The sequence below is a fragment of the Platalea leucorodia genome (assembly GCF_965183815.1).
Source record: "Platalea leucorodia genome assembly, chromosome: 9".
NCBI classification, from domain to species: domain Eukaryota; kingdom Metazoa; phylum Chordata; class Aves; order Pelecaniformes; family Threskiornithidae; genus Platalea; species Platalea leucorodia.
Window position 1 is genome coordinate 17,069,970 of NC_138831.1, and position 14,835 is coordinate 17,084,804.

At 41.5% G+C, this 14,835-nt stretch overlaps 1 protein-coding gene across 3 annotated transcripts in view; it reads right to left on the reverse strand.

Moving 5' to 3' along the window:
* USP4 (ubiquitin specific peptidase 4) overlaps window positions 1-14,835 on the reverse strand; it is a gene marked incomplete at its 5' end in the record, with an annotated part of 51,510 nt that overhangs the window by 379 nt on the left and 36,296 nt on the right. For all 3 annotated transcript variants that reach the window (XM_082322491.1, XM_082322492.1, XM_082322493.1), the window contains 8 exons: window positions 73-161; window positions 1,771-1,874; window positions 2,651-2,800; window positions 3,723-3,838; window positions 4,456-4,526; window positions 4,604-4,819; window positions 5,795-5,883; window positions 6,448-6,639. In XM_082322491.1, the coding sequence (XP_082178617.1) occupies window positions 73-161; window positions 1,771-1,874; window positions 2,651-2,800; window positions 3,723-3,838; window positions 4,456-4,526; window positions 4,604-4,819; window positions 5,795-5,883; window positions 6,448-6,639 (1,027 nt within the window). The remainder of the gene's footprint in view (window positions 1-72; window positions 162-1,770; window positions 1,875-2,650; window positions 2,801-3,722; window positions 3,839-4,455; window positions 4,527-4,603; window positions 4,820-5,794; window positions 5,884-6,447; window positions 6,640-14,835) is intronic.

Here is a 14,835-nt window from a genome sequence, read left to right on the forward strand (position 1 = left end):
CAGCCTGGCTGGAAATGTAACGCCCAAAGCAGGGAACCACTCTTTCAGCACAAACTCAGGCCAAATACTCACCACTATTTGGTCTTCTGAAGCCACCGATACACTGCTGTCATCGAAGTAGTACCACTTGTCATTCACTTTGTTCTTTGCGTAGGCAGTGTCTGTCAGGAGAAGAAACTGCAGCTCAGTACTCCAAGGAAGACCAGTAGGCAACGCCACGCCAGCTGCACTGCACCAGCGACACTCAAGACTCAAACTGAGCGTGCATGGGAAGCCAGGAGCTAGCTTTGACATTAACTACCCCAAACCTAGTTCACCAACACATATCTTTCAGAACATGCTAGCTGGCCCAGCTAGTCTAGAACCATGTCCCATGTCCCAGACTTACCCCTGATAGCTGAGATACAGGGCAAAGAATTTAGGAAAAAAAATTATCATGTTTTGTTCACCTCCCCCCTTGAGCCAGAGCTTTCCCAAACAGACAGTTTAAGACTCTGCATTTTCACATTTTTCACACAAAAGAGAAGTTTTCTGTTGATGATGGATCTGATCTAGTGCTTGCAAGAGTTCTCACTCAAGAAGGAAGTTGGACTGAAGTCCTGCAAAGTCTCTTCCAACCAAGACTTCTGTGACTATGATCTCTGATCTCAAAACATATCCCCCTTCAGCTAATGCCACCCTACAGTGACACACCCTACGAGACAAGCACGTACACTGCCAAATGGGAGTTCATCATCCTCTCACAGTAACACACTACTGGGTGGTTCTACAAGTGTCACCTACAGCATGGATCTGCACGGACACCTGATGCAGGGATCTCCACCTACAGATGCATTTTATCTACTCTGCAACAAAACCAGTGACAGAAAATACAGGCTTGTCATGTATCAGACTTGTCATATATAACAAAGGAGTTTTTTTCTCCTGATGGCATGACATTTTCCCTGCTACGTGAGCCCTTGTCAGTGCAAAGGTGGAGACATTCTACTGCAACCTAGTGCCAGCTGTGCAACCAAGAGGTCCCAAGAAATACACATTTGTTTGTGGCTTGATTTAGAAAAAGTCTGGAACAAAGGAAAATGAAAGAAAAAAAAGTGCTTTAAATTGCTATTGCAGCACGCAGAATTCAGGATAGGAAATGCAGAAAGGCATCACACCCAGCTTCATGACAAAGTATGCCCTCTGCTCTGTCTTCCTGGCCTACGGGTGACTGCTGCTTGTCAGACCTTGTCTCACCACCACTGAGGGAACCTGGCAAGCTCCTGCTTGGCTGGCTTGACTGCTGGCAATCTCTGCTCTGCAGCTGTGATGCTGCACCGACACTGGACGAGCAGCTGCCCTCTGGCATGCTGCAGGGCAAGAAGCTGAGTCTTGGAGCTGAACTGACAGCTTACACTGAAGACTCTTCCCAACACTCTCCAGTAAGAAGCTCCTTTCCACAATTTCATGTTTGGCACTGAAAAAATCTTGACTCCACTCAAATTGGGGAACACCATCACACACTCCAATGACTACTAACCAAGGTCCCACAGGCATCGGAGTCAGACCTCAGGCAGCTGCAAACTACACCAACTGGCTAGCTACTCTGCAAATCCTAATAGGAAGGACATTACCTTCCAATATGCTATTCGCCTGCATACAGAACACAGGTAAGTTTTGGACTAGACGCCCTCGGTGAGGGCTGCTGACCATCTCCAACACACAAAGCCCTCCCATCACCTCTCTGCCTATGTTTGCTTGTGTACAAAGGACAGAGAAGCAGTTACTCACAGTGGCCTACTCCCATGGCTCCATAGTGATTGGAAACTGCAATGAGGTCATACACATATGAGCCTGCTCTTGGGTCACAGACAAACTCGGACATGTTTAAGCCCCTGGAAGGAAATCCAAAAGTATCAGTACACCAGTCATCAGCACTTTCTAAAAAGCGATGCATGACAGCAATGAAGCTCTGCAGGCAGGCAGCACTGGTGGAGAAGTGGTGCACTCTGCTATGGCCAAATGTTAGTGTAAAGACCAGACATGTTACCCCTCCCACACAGGGCAGGTCCTGGTAAACACATGAAGCACTGCCAAAAGATTTAGAGGGAAGTGCTGTATAAAAGACAGGTCAGTATCCCTGTGGAGGCATGAAAAGTGAGACAGGAGTAGTAAGGAATACACTTCATCCTGCAGCAGGATGCTGACAAGCAGAAGCAGAGGGATGAGGCAGGCTTTCATCTTGTTCTTGTGCAATCCTCCGTACAAGTGCAGCTCTGCCCAACAAAGTTGCTAAATTCTCTGTAGAAGTTTTCTTGGTTCAGAAGAATCACATGGTTTTAACCTAATTTCAGAAGAAACAGTACCTCCTAGTAACTAGTGTTCTTTGAGATGTGTAGAATGGATTAAGGTTAAGATTAACAAAAAACAAAAAACAAAACAAAACAAAAAAAACAAACAACAGAAAAAAGAAAGAACAAAAACAAACAAACAAAAACCCAAAAAACCCCCAAAACCTCAACTCTTGCCTGTTGTCCTGCAGTTGAAACCCAGAAGACAGAGCTGTTCCAGTTACAGCTTTAATAACAAGCCCACCCAACAGTAACATCAGAATTAGATTTCTCTTGACCAGCTTCTTCAAGCTCTTTCTAGCTTGAGGGAAGAATCCTACCTGATAGGGAATTCCACAACAGTGTCAAGTTTATCCCTCCAGTATCTGCTGTACGAGAAGCGTTTTAAATGCACTACCAAAATCCTGGGCAGAGACCACAAATCAAACTTCTTTGTGGCCTGTTGATGTTTCTTACAGTTAGGGCAGTACCTGAGGAAGGGAACAAACAAGGAAATGAATGACTACGTTAAAATAAAAGCTTCTGGCCTTCCATTAAAAGATGCCTCAATAGCACAGTACAGTCCCTGCCTCACAGAAGGTATTTTGGCTGTGGAATATGCAGGTGATCACACTTCCTCAGAGGTTTCCAAACTGCAACTTGCTTTCATTCTATACGCAAAATGTCCTATGGCAAGTGCATTAACTGAACTTTGTAGAAAGATTAATTTCTCTTTTGTAAATTAAAAAAAGGTTTAAAGGTGTCATTAGTTCTTTATTATCTCCTGATGCAGCTCAAACAGGTAACAGTTGCAAACACATCTATAGCATGTAATTGGAAATCAATAATAAACAATCATCTACTACACTGTAAGTTATTTTCTTACACAGCTAGCAAACAACCTCCAAAGATCTTCTGCACACACAGTAATCACATTTTGGTCACTTAGGATCTGCTATACCTAGCCCCTCTGGACTAGGAATTTTTGGTAGAGTTAGGAGCGCATCAGGACTGGTTCAAGCTAGAAATAACACAGGATTAAACCCTAAAGTAGCCATATGCTTTCACTCTATTACCACAACTGCTTCCTCTGACACTGTCTGGAAGATAGGTGTATGCTGGGGAATTAAAAATAGCCTGATCTTTGGAAGCTACATGCCCACTGCCAGTTTTTTTGGTTTTGTTTTGGTTTTGTTTTGTTTTTTTTAAAAAAAAGGCAGGAAATGAATATTTTTTATTAACCCTCATCTGCAGCCTATTGAATCAATGACTTAACACAGAACTGACAGACTTCTCACAGATGAAGACAAAAGGACAAACCTGGGAAATTATCAGAATCCCATGAGAAATAACGTGAACTCAAATAATTACAGCATGTTACGATAAACAGGGCAGGCAGACAGAGGCTCTTACCACGGGTCATGTTCACCAAGCGTTTCCATAGTAGTGAAGAGCTCTATGCAGTCTCTGAGGGCTACCACAGCCTTCTTCTTCTGTGGTTGTAACATACTTGCATGTTTTTCAAATGCCTAGTGACAGAGATACATGCTTTATTCAATTCCACATAGTCTTTAATCCGTGGCATCACAAAAAGGAACATGTTCACCTTCACCATGCTGCCTATTTCTGCGTCTCCCTTCCCCTCCCACACAATCATCTCAAGCTTCCAGCCACTCCTTTCTTGTGTCACGAACAGTCCATAAGAGAAAATATAACACGTCCTCACTTCAAAGTTGGTGGGTTTGGGGATTTTGCAAAAAAGTAACAACAGGTTATTCTGTTACAATACACAATCCAGCAGAACTCTTACAGAAAGAATATTGAGCATTCTGCTAGGCTCTGTGAATTTGGTTTCAGGTTTCTTTCAAGTTTTGGGGGTTTGTTTTGGTTGGTTTGTTGATTGGACTATGAACTAGACTACTTAGCTTTGAAATTAAAACATCTACTTTTCAGAACACACTGGAAACAGATCAGCAATTATAGATCTATAGACCTTATCACTAAAAGATTTTAAGTAAACATATCTCATGCTGGTGACTCCAATTTTTATGACAGGAGTTACACCTACATTTCACCATTTACTCTAATCTTTTAAGTACCATGCAAGTTTACATATAGATTATTTATGAAAAGAGCATATTACAACCTGTGCCTCCTGTTCATCAAAAAGTAGCCTCCGTGTATCAGAATCCCAGTCAATAGCAACCGCAGAAAAAGCTACAAGAAAGAAGAAACATTTATTGCAAAGATGTAAGGAGAAGGAAGAAAAAAAAACATAGCAAGACAATAATTACCATTCAGTTTTAAGATTTTTCCTTCTACAATGGAGTTTATCTCAGACGTCCCAGAGGAATTCACGAGGCTAAAAGTGAAATGCTGCTTCTTGCAAGGCTGCAGGTCTCTTGCTGACTCGATTTGCATAAAACCCTCAGAGTGGCAGGGATCAACTTCTGCCAGCTTTTCCTTGCCTTCCTGTCCACCATCCTGATGCTCCATCTCTTCAATGTCACCTGGCAAAATTTAAAACAAACACAATATTGAAGAGCTTCAGTGAAAGTTTGGACTGACATGTCACACTGACAGCTGTTTGCATGAGCCTGTTATGACACACTGATGACTCAGAAAGTAATGAAAAGACACACAGAAAAAGAAATCTGTGCTTGCTAATCACTACATCTGAGGTTGTATTTTTTCCTTTAGCAGATGCCAGGTAGTACGCTGGGTTTCATATCCTAGTATCAGACATGATGGAGAGTGCGTAGTTCACAGTAGGTTAACAATCACACCTTCTGATAGCACACCCTAACAAACATCCCAAGAGAGAATCAGCAACGTTGCAGTTGGGTGTCTTTACAGAAGGGAACATGTAAGTCTCCAGAAAAGTTATTTCCATTCTTTGGGAAAAACGGGCAGATTTTTTTCCCTATGTAAAATTTCCCATTTAACTTGTTCCAGTTGTTACTCTCACAGCAGCACAAGGCAATCACTTCAAAGAGGAAAGGGAAACATGCATTTGCCATCAGTGTTAAAAGCTTCCTTGTAAGCATCTAACCTAGGAATGAGACCTTGTGATTCTAGGCCCAGGAACAGAAAATACCATTTCCACTTTATTTCTCCAGAACTTGTCTTCGTGACCTAACAGGCCGGTTTTAATCACCAAAGGGCATATTAGGAAAGGAGTTGCCTCTGGAGGCAGGCACCTGAACACCTCACAGGGAAGCAAGGATTTTCCTAACATTGACCAAGATGAATGCACGCCACACCTTGTTCTGCTGCTGCTTACACACATCTGATCTCCCTTGGAAGGAAAATGGTCTACAAGAATTCTCAACATACCATGCAGAAGTCCTACGTAATAGCGTGGTTTAATCATTGTGAAAAAACAATCTGCTAGAGCTTAAGCCAAATACATGCAGCACAAACCAAATGCTAATAAAAAGCTTTAAGTGCTGAAAAGCTTCCAGCCAATTTTGAAAGGACTTTACCTTCATCCACACCACTGGAGCCATTGCAGGTTCCTTTGTCTAGGCAGGGTGTAGAGTATTCTTCCGCCAAAGGGAATTTCACATAGCGGCTAAAGAGAGGGAATATGTTTATCACACAATCATACCGAAGCTGTACATCAGAACAGCAGCACCCCCCCTCCATCGTGAGTTCTTGACGTCCAGTCCCCTCAGCAAACCAGAACCCATCCTGTACAGCACCATTTACAGGCCAAGAGCTCCAAAAATGAGCCAAACAACAAAAATTCAGTAAGTCTTTGTTCTCACTGCTTGTTCCAACTTTTCCTGGCAGTAGATGGAAGAGGCAAAAATAAGTTATGGTGGCCCCATCTGAGAGCCCTGAAAACATGGCCTGAGTTCTGCTCCTGACACATTTTGCAACACCAAGCAGATAGCTTCCCTTGTGACCATCACCAGCATTATCTTACAGCCTGCTTTTACAGAGCCCAAAAAAACAGGACCTTGAAATGTCCCTGGGGCCTCCCAACACTAATGCAATGCAAATCCTGGTTTATACGCCACAAACCAAGGAAAATTCTCCCTGTTAGCAAGGATGCAGTAATCCTATTACAGTGTAATTGAATAAGCGACCACTAGAACTTTGCATAGGATTCAAAGGTACAGACATGACTTACCTGATCTGCTCCAAAACCACACTGTACAAGTGATCCACAGTGAGCTTGTGCTTCGGCACAGATATCAATAGCGGCTGACCAAAGAGTATGGTCCCTGCAGTACTGCTGGATTGCCTCATTGTCTTTTCCCGAAAGTAAACAGAGAGAGTAATGTACTCCGAGCCATCCTCACTTGGCTTGCAAACTTCATATCTGTTCAAAAGACAGGTATTTCCATGGGTTACTTCCACTGCCAAGAAGCACAGCGGGTAGAACCAATATGAACTCAGTCCAGCAAGTCTTTCCACCAGGTCCTTCTGAGAAGGACAAAAAGGGTTGTACTCTGTCTTCATGCTACAGAGCAGTTTCCTGAACACTTCCCATGGCTCACAATAGCACAGGATACATACCTACCACTGACAACTGCCACCTTCCCTCTGTCTTTATTCCCAATTCACATCCCTATTGCCACTCACCTCTCAAGATATTACCCTGACAACTACACGTTGCTTCAACGAGATCACGGCGTCAGTGAAAAATACTAAATTCACTTTGAAATCCCTCAGTGTTTGTTCCCTCTGGAGAAAGAAACCCTCTTGATACCTTGGGTCTTGCATTCTCCCAGCCTCTCGTACAGTTAATGGCCTGAGCTCACATCACCGAGCAGCCAACGTTTCAGAAAACCAAGAGTTCGGAAACATCTGCTTCACAGAAAAATCCAAGGACAGTAAACACACAAGAAAAACATTCTGGAAGAAAACAAACAGCTCCGGAGAACAATGAGAAGACTGAGACACAGCTTGTGCTACTGGGCAAAACACCAAATGAGATATTTGCAGATGTCAGAGTCAAAAGAAACCACATGGTCCAACACTATCATATTGTTCGCTTCAGGACTATTCATTACAAAAGATCCATTTTCAGGAATGCCAAGTCACACTGCTCTTTAATTTGGTGAGTCACCTGCCCCAGATTTATCTTAAAACTGAAAGAGAAAGAAAGACTTCATGAAAGATGTCACTATGCATAACAACCAAAACCATAATCACATATCTGAATGTACCAACTCTTAACAGCTCTCTTACATTAAACAAGCCATTTCCCTTCTCTCAAGAGCCAAGAAACATTTTTTTTATTCCTGTGTTCAAAATGCCCTTGTAGAGCAGGGAGGAGAACAAGTTTCAGAGTTGTAGTTCTGCTCCATCCTACTTAAACAAAAAGGGATCCCAGCTTGGGGCCTGCACTGAGTCAGTAGAGTACACGAAGAACAATATCTGTCCAGGGAGTCCCAGCTCACCAAGAGCATTAGAGATCAGGATCAGCATAAGACAGACCAACACAAATGGCTGTTGAGGTTTTCTATGCTGCCAATGCTATTCAGCTGGACACCAGCACTGGACAGAGTTCACACCTTCTAAAGTTTCCTGAGAAACAGAACCACAAAGAGGTGAATTATTTTACTTAGCACTGTTTAAATAACAAAAGACCATACTCAGTCCCAGAATATCATCTACAATTAACTCCAGGTCCTATGAGACCCTTAAGCTGGACTCCTATATAAAATAGATCAGTACATGACATGCACACGTTCCTCGACATTCTTGTGACTGCCTCTCACACCACCTACACTGTGCTCTACAAGCAGCAATTAATGCAGCCTCCATTTATACTCCAGCCTTACACACCTGAATGAAGCCCTGCCCATGCGACCGAACAGATGGGATAGAAAGAAAAAACTAAGTTATTACCCATACGCAGGTGTCAGCCATCACGAACAGCCAACATGCTGCACCCCTATAACACTCCCCAAAAGAGCATCTCACACACTTCTCACTGAAACATAACAAATTTGGTTACTCAAGTGCCCCTCTACCCACTCCACCTCAGAACAACTTTTACATACTAATATTAGAGGCAGACATATCAGGATCTGTCATTTTCTGAATCTCTTGAGCAACAGCCATCCCTTCTAAAAAAAAAAAATTAAGATAAAATATTTTATCTATAGTTTAAGGAAGGCTATAGAGCTGATACTGGGAATTACTGGACAATATACTGTATTTCTTTATCTTATAACTTAATTGAAATAATAGAACATAAAGATGATGCTACACCAGACTACATAACATGGTTTTAGAAGTTAGTCATTAGCTCAGCTGCTACCACACTGCTGGATACTGGCTGGTTGCCTATATAATTCATGACAACTCTGAAAAGTGCCTGAAAACTGCTAAGCAATAGGGTAGGACTTGACCACTCTTCATCAGCATTATGAAGGCTTCGGGTCTGTGGTTATAATTCAGAAAGGAGGCAGTGAACAATGAAGTAGGCAACTTTTGTTCCCTTGCAAACTAAAGTTAAGCAAGTGCACAAGAGCATGAAAAGCTACAGAAAGACAAGGCAGAGCTACGTGAAAGGGCACTGAAAGCAAAAAATACTCTGAGCTAAACACCAGGCTAATATATATGTTGTATGTTATTGAAACATTCCCTCCTAAGTGCTAGGATCTATGATATTAATTCCAGCTGGAAAACACTGTGTGGATCACAAGTCAGTCTATAGCAACAACCAAGAAAAGAAGTATATTTTGTAAAAGAACAGAGAAGGGTAAAAAAAATGCCATTGCAGAAGCTGACAAACAGATCCGTCTGAACAGGATCACTACTGCACATCAACCCAGAGATGTTGCTGTGAAATTACAAAAGGTTCAAAAGTTGACAATAAGAATGAACAAAGGACTGGAAAAAACCTGGGTGAACATGCTGCATGTATTCCGATCTCTTCTAGGAAGTGGAAAAACTCCTAAACTGTTTACTTTCTTTCATAATACCAGAACACATACAAACAAGTAAACTAGGAGATAAGAAACTGCAAACGTAACTTTTTCAGACAACAGGTAGTTTGCCCTATAGAAGCTGGTCACAGGATTTTGCCAGTCTTACAGAGGAGCAAGATTAAAAAGGATAGGGAATTTAACCAGCAATATTTTTACAAAGCTTAAAAAAATACAAGCTCATTTTGGAAAGGACACAAACCCTCATTTCAAACAAGAAAACACTGATTTCAGCAGGTGAGAACAAACTTCCTAGACCAGTCTGCTACAAGATCTCGCACATCTCAAACATTTCATGTAACAACTACTGGATTAGCTGGTTTGCTGACCTAACTCAGTTCAATAATTGTTGTAGCCTCAGTCACGTTAACAAATCTGACATTTCTGCAGCCAGTCATCGTTTTTCAAGACCGTGAACTCATATAAACATACTACACAGCATGTTGTAAGAGAAGGCAGAAAACATGGTATGTATGGCAAACTAAATACATCTTATTCAAATATGCACACTTTTATAGGTTAAAGGTGACCTGCAAATCAATTTGTGAAACTTTTATCGACATAAAAAATACATATTATATTACATGCCCCATTAGCCAGGCTAAGAGAACAGGGGTATCTAGTTTATCCATCACAACATTTTTCTTCTTAGGCCTTAAGAACTAAGAAGAAATACTAAGAGTGATACCCTTGAAATGGTCTGTGGATTTTGTTTTCAAGTGGTACTTACCTGACCCCTTGTAGGCCGGCTCCAAGCTCCAGCAGGATCCCTGGGTGATGTGATATCACCAGCATGGTGCATGCGTGGGTGTTACATTGGAGCGGGAGCCGGAGGTCCTAGTGGGGCTGGACTTCACAGAACCTAAGAAAAAGAAATAGTAAGCATTTTGGTTATGTGCTGAATGCTGTTCTCTGCTTAGCCTGGAGAATGAGAGCATTCAGCACAAACACTGAACTAACGTCATCAAATTGATTTGCAGACCACCTTTATATAAGTGACTTTCTGATCATTTGCCACAGATCTCCCTGTCCTTTCACAGGAACAACATGCCTCGAGAGAAACATTTACAACGCTGTGAGAAGCAGGCTAGTCCCACTGTTCTTTGGCTGCATTGCCCCTACACATCATGCCAGTGATCTTGCTTCCAGTCTTATATCAAACCCCTCCACTTCTGCAAGCATCTCACCTCTTCTCTGATGCTAAATGTGAACACATCTTGCATCAGGACTATGCTATGTTTCCAAGCCTGTTACAATGAGAAAGAGATGAGTGCAAAGCCTCGTGAAAGAATGGGCTTGGAGAATTCTAGCCCCAAATTCTCCCCCTCTTTCAGGTGACCTGGAGACGAAAATGTACAGTTTTGTCCTTTTGTGTAAAAGGAGACAGGTTCATTTTGGGATGCATCTGAGAGTTCCTTAACGTCACTTCAATATCAAGAAGCCCAGTAACATTCGCATTTCTTCTTTTTGAAGTCAGAGAACACCACAGGTAAGGTAATACACCACAAGAATCGATGAGCCAGAAACTGAGCAGCTGAAAGGGGAAATAGATCTTAGCCATACAGGGCAGATTTTTTTTTTCAATGTACTGTCCATTCAGCTTAAATTCCAAATGGAGTCCAATTCACACCCCCCCACAGCCAAGATTCAGCATCTCCCACCACTTTAGTGGGACATGAAAATTCACATGTCTCAAGATGTCCAAGGTGCCCTGCAAATCACAGAAAGCTGAGCATGTCTTCCCTTCGTGAAAACAGGAAAAAAAAAAAAATAGCTTTTCCAATCACCTAAAAAAGGTGCAAGCTCAATATTCTATACATCCCATGTTTTGCACATTTCACAAATATTCATCAACAGTACCATCTGGACTACAATAACTGTGCCTGCAGACTGTATCCTCTGTCAAGCAAATATAAGAAAAACAACAAAGCACGTTCCAGCTACGCTACTCCTACTGCAATGTGTTGTGTGAGTTCCTGCTCAGTGACATTTACAACTTGAGCATTTCATGGAAATCGATATTCTGCTCAGTAACCAACCAATACAGAGGCCTAAATTGAAAGCTGAGACTTAACAGACATTGGTGTCTGTTAAGCAAGACAACAGTACAAAAATACAAACTTCTTTTTTTTTTTTTTTTTTTTTTTTTAAAAATCACATCCCTGCTGGGGCATAGATCTTCTACAGTATTAGATTCTTCCTTGAATTTTGAATTGATACTTGTGTGGCTAGCTGGCTAGTGCACAATACTCTAAAATCCAAAGTCTGCCAAACCAACAATAATGTTGTCATATGCAGACCCAGGTCTGGCTACTGCTTTCAGCAAAGCAAACCTGGAGAAATACTGCAAGACACTGACCATTTATATTTAAATTTTTCAGTCCTGAGACAACTTAAGGTAATGCTAAGAAACGTACAGAAGGCAAGAACTGCTGGTTTAAGTTACTACAAGTCCCTAAAGCTTCAGAACCATTGAAACAACTGATTTCTGTTACAGAAGACAGTCACCCAGGTGATCACAGGTGGAAGATCTGCTGGACTCTGAGCAAAGTCCTGTTTAGAGGAGGACAAGAAGAGCAAGGAACAAAGGAACAATTTGATGGCAGCTGCTCATGAAATCAGAGCCCAGGGGCCTTGTAGCTCCCCCTATCACTACACACTCATTCTTTGCATTCTCAGACTCTAGCAAACAATCACAGACAATTACTAACACAACCTCGCTTTGCTTCTGCCAGTGGAAGGGAGGAGTACTTTTCAGGTGAGAAAATTGTTACACCATTAAAGAGATGATTTAAACACTAGCACGAGGCATGGAAGGGTGCCATCTTCAGTTTATCACAGCTGCACTCATAATTCTGTCAGTGTGGCTATCAAGAAGGTACAAATGAAAAGACCTGCGAGCACACCCAAATTCAAAGACCAGACAGCAAAATCCTTCAGGAAAACACCTCAAAAATAAATAGGACCCACTAAGCAGTCTGCAATTTTAAAATATAAGTTTGGGGAATCTACATGTGAGAAACCTATTTCTGAATATGCTGTACTGACTTAACTCTATTTTGAATTGCTTACTTCTTTGCACTTTGTTTTCTAACCAGTGAAAGAAACTTTGTGTCTAACTTCAATTACTTAAAACAAGTAAGGAGATGTACACATTACAGTTTGCCAACAGGGAAGTCATTACTGGAAAATAAGAACAGATGATCAGTATATAAAAGGGACGGGATCAATAAAACATGAATTAGGAAAGAGTTCCAGTACGTGAGACAGTGAATATCATGCGAATTTAAATACAAGAGATGTTCTGATTTTAGAAAACATCTCTTATTTAAGTACAAATGATTAACTAATGGTCCTCAGTCATATCCCAGGTTGCATGTTATATGCCAACTTTAAACACACCTGGGTTAACTTTTAGTACCTAAGAACACACCCTGGAAAAGGCATCATGATTACCAGATACCCCTCTCTAGTTTGTTTTTCCCACCTGATAGCTGACATACCTCTCGCTTAGCTTTGCTGCACTGTGAGCACAACATCCTGAAATGATGCAGTTTTCCTATTTGATTTGTAATGTAAGTAATGCTGTTAAAAACCTCATCTTTTCTGTAACTTCCATCCTCCTAGAATAGAAGCTGCTATGTTTTAGTCTTACTATACAAGGCAATTAAGTGATAAAAACAAATCTTAGGAAAAATTATGTTTTCAAAACATGGCAGGCAAGCAGCTTCCAGAGGGTTCCTTCCTTGCTTGTAAATCAATTGCTGTCTTGTCAGCCCAACTTAATGCTTTAAAAAGTTTTCTTAGAATTTTATTTTGTGGTAATATCCTGTATAAATGTAGTGGCAAATAAACTTCTGATAGGTTAGCGTGACTTATTGAATCTTTTTTTAGGTTGTTATTTATTTCAATTGTGAATTTTGGGTGAAAATACTGTCACTGTAAAACATTACACAATTATACTTTCTAATAAAAGGCAGCTGTTCCCCTTCAGTAATCGATACAAAAATGGTTTTCTTTCAGGAACAGAAGAGAGAGACATTACTCAGTGTAACTAGTGATACACCCCACAACGACATCAGCAGTCAGCACAAGAGGATCTTTTCCAAGCTGAACATTTTGTGGACTATGCAGGCATACAGAGCCACCCTTCAAGTCAGAAGAAACAAGTCTTCTCCTGTCATTTCTCTAAAGAATTGGCCTTAATTTAAAATGAAAAGAATAAAATGCTTTTTAGTGGGCACTCAAGACTTCTTCATTCACTTTGGAGAAATAAAATGTTTCTCAACTATACATTATTTCAGTTACATATTTTTAGTTGCAAGTGGAAGCAAGTTTGTTCTTTAAAGGTGGAAGATTCTGAAAGACTTAAAGAGTTTTTTGAAATATTTTTTATTCCTCCATTTAATAACCAGCGAGATATTTGCCTGTAATCTAAGAAGGTAAGTAAGTTGCTGGGATATCAGAAACTGCTGAAGTTACCTGTAGCAGCAGCAATCTGAACGTACAACCACCAGGTTCCCACATTCTCCAGCCATGCATCACACAGCATCTTCAGGAAGGCGGCAAGCCCTGATCTGACACGTTACTGTTGATAAGTTCTGCCAGAAATGTAAGAGCTTGAGGAGCACTTGAGAAGTTTATGTTTAATCCGTCCCCGCCCCACTCTTGAGCCACTTCCAGCTGTACACCAGGACAGCTGTGTGCCGAGCAACACAGCACTCCACGCCGGACAAGAGGACGGTTATTTTAACGCTGCCCTGTACCCTGACGCAGGTTATCATCTAGTTCCACAGTTACATCAACATAGCTAAGGTGCAGGAACAAATGCTGAGTGTTACTCAGCCAGCACTCAGGACAAGCATAACCTATGTTTTCATGCCAAAACCATAAAAAGCAGGAGATTTTAGGAACACTAAACCAGTTAGGCTAGAAGGAAGAAGTTAACCAGAGAACACAGGAGGAGGGAACGGGGCTGCTCCTGCTCTAGTTTTGGAGAAGAGGCCCACAAAGAAAGCGGGCACTGCAGTGCCTGGGTCCAGCCCCAGGGGGGGCAGCAGTGGTAGGTGCAAGTCAGGAGGGCATTTGCTTCTCATCAAAAAGAGCAAGCAGGCAACCCAAGAGAAGTCCCAGCACTGAAGGGAAACGTACGAGGGCCAGTGTGACAGCTAAAAGTGCCGGGGTGGGGTTCTGTGCAGGAGTCCTCTCTAGCAGGTATAAAATCATCCTTTCTGCAAGAAGCAGAAGGCAGAGGTGCACCTACGCGTACATTCCCCAATGGAAAACAAATTTAGAATCCAGCAGGACAAGAATATTCACATTACTTTGGAAGTTATGCACTTTTTTAGCAATGGTGTACAAAGTCCAAACAGACAATATTATCCCTCCAAAAGCAACTCAGATAATTCTCACAGTCTTAAACATTAAGATTTTTATAAGTTTTTTTCAGGCTTTCTAAGACAGTTTCAACTTACTGAAGAGTTTTAATTCACAGAGATCTCAAGGATTCCTCAGACCATGGGGTAACTACAAAGAAAAATTAAAAACATTTCCTGCAAGGAAAAACTAAAGAAAAT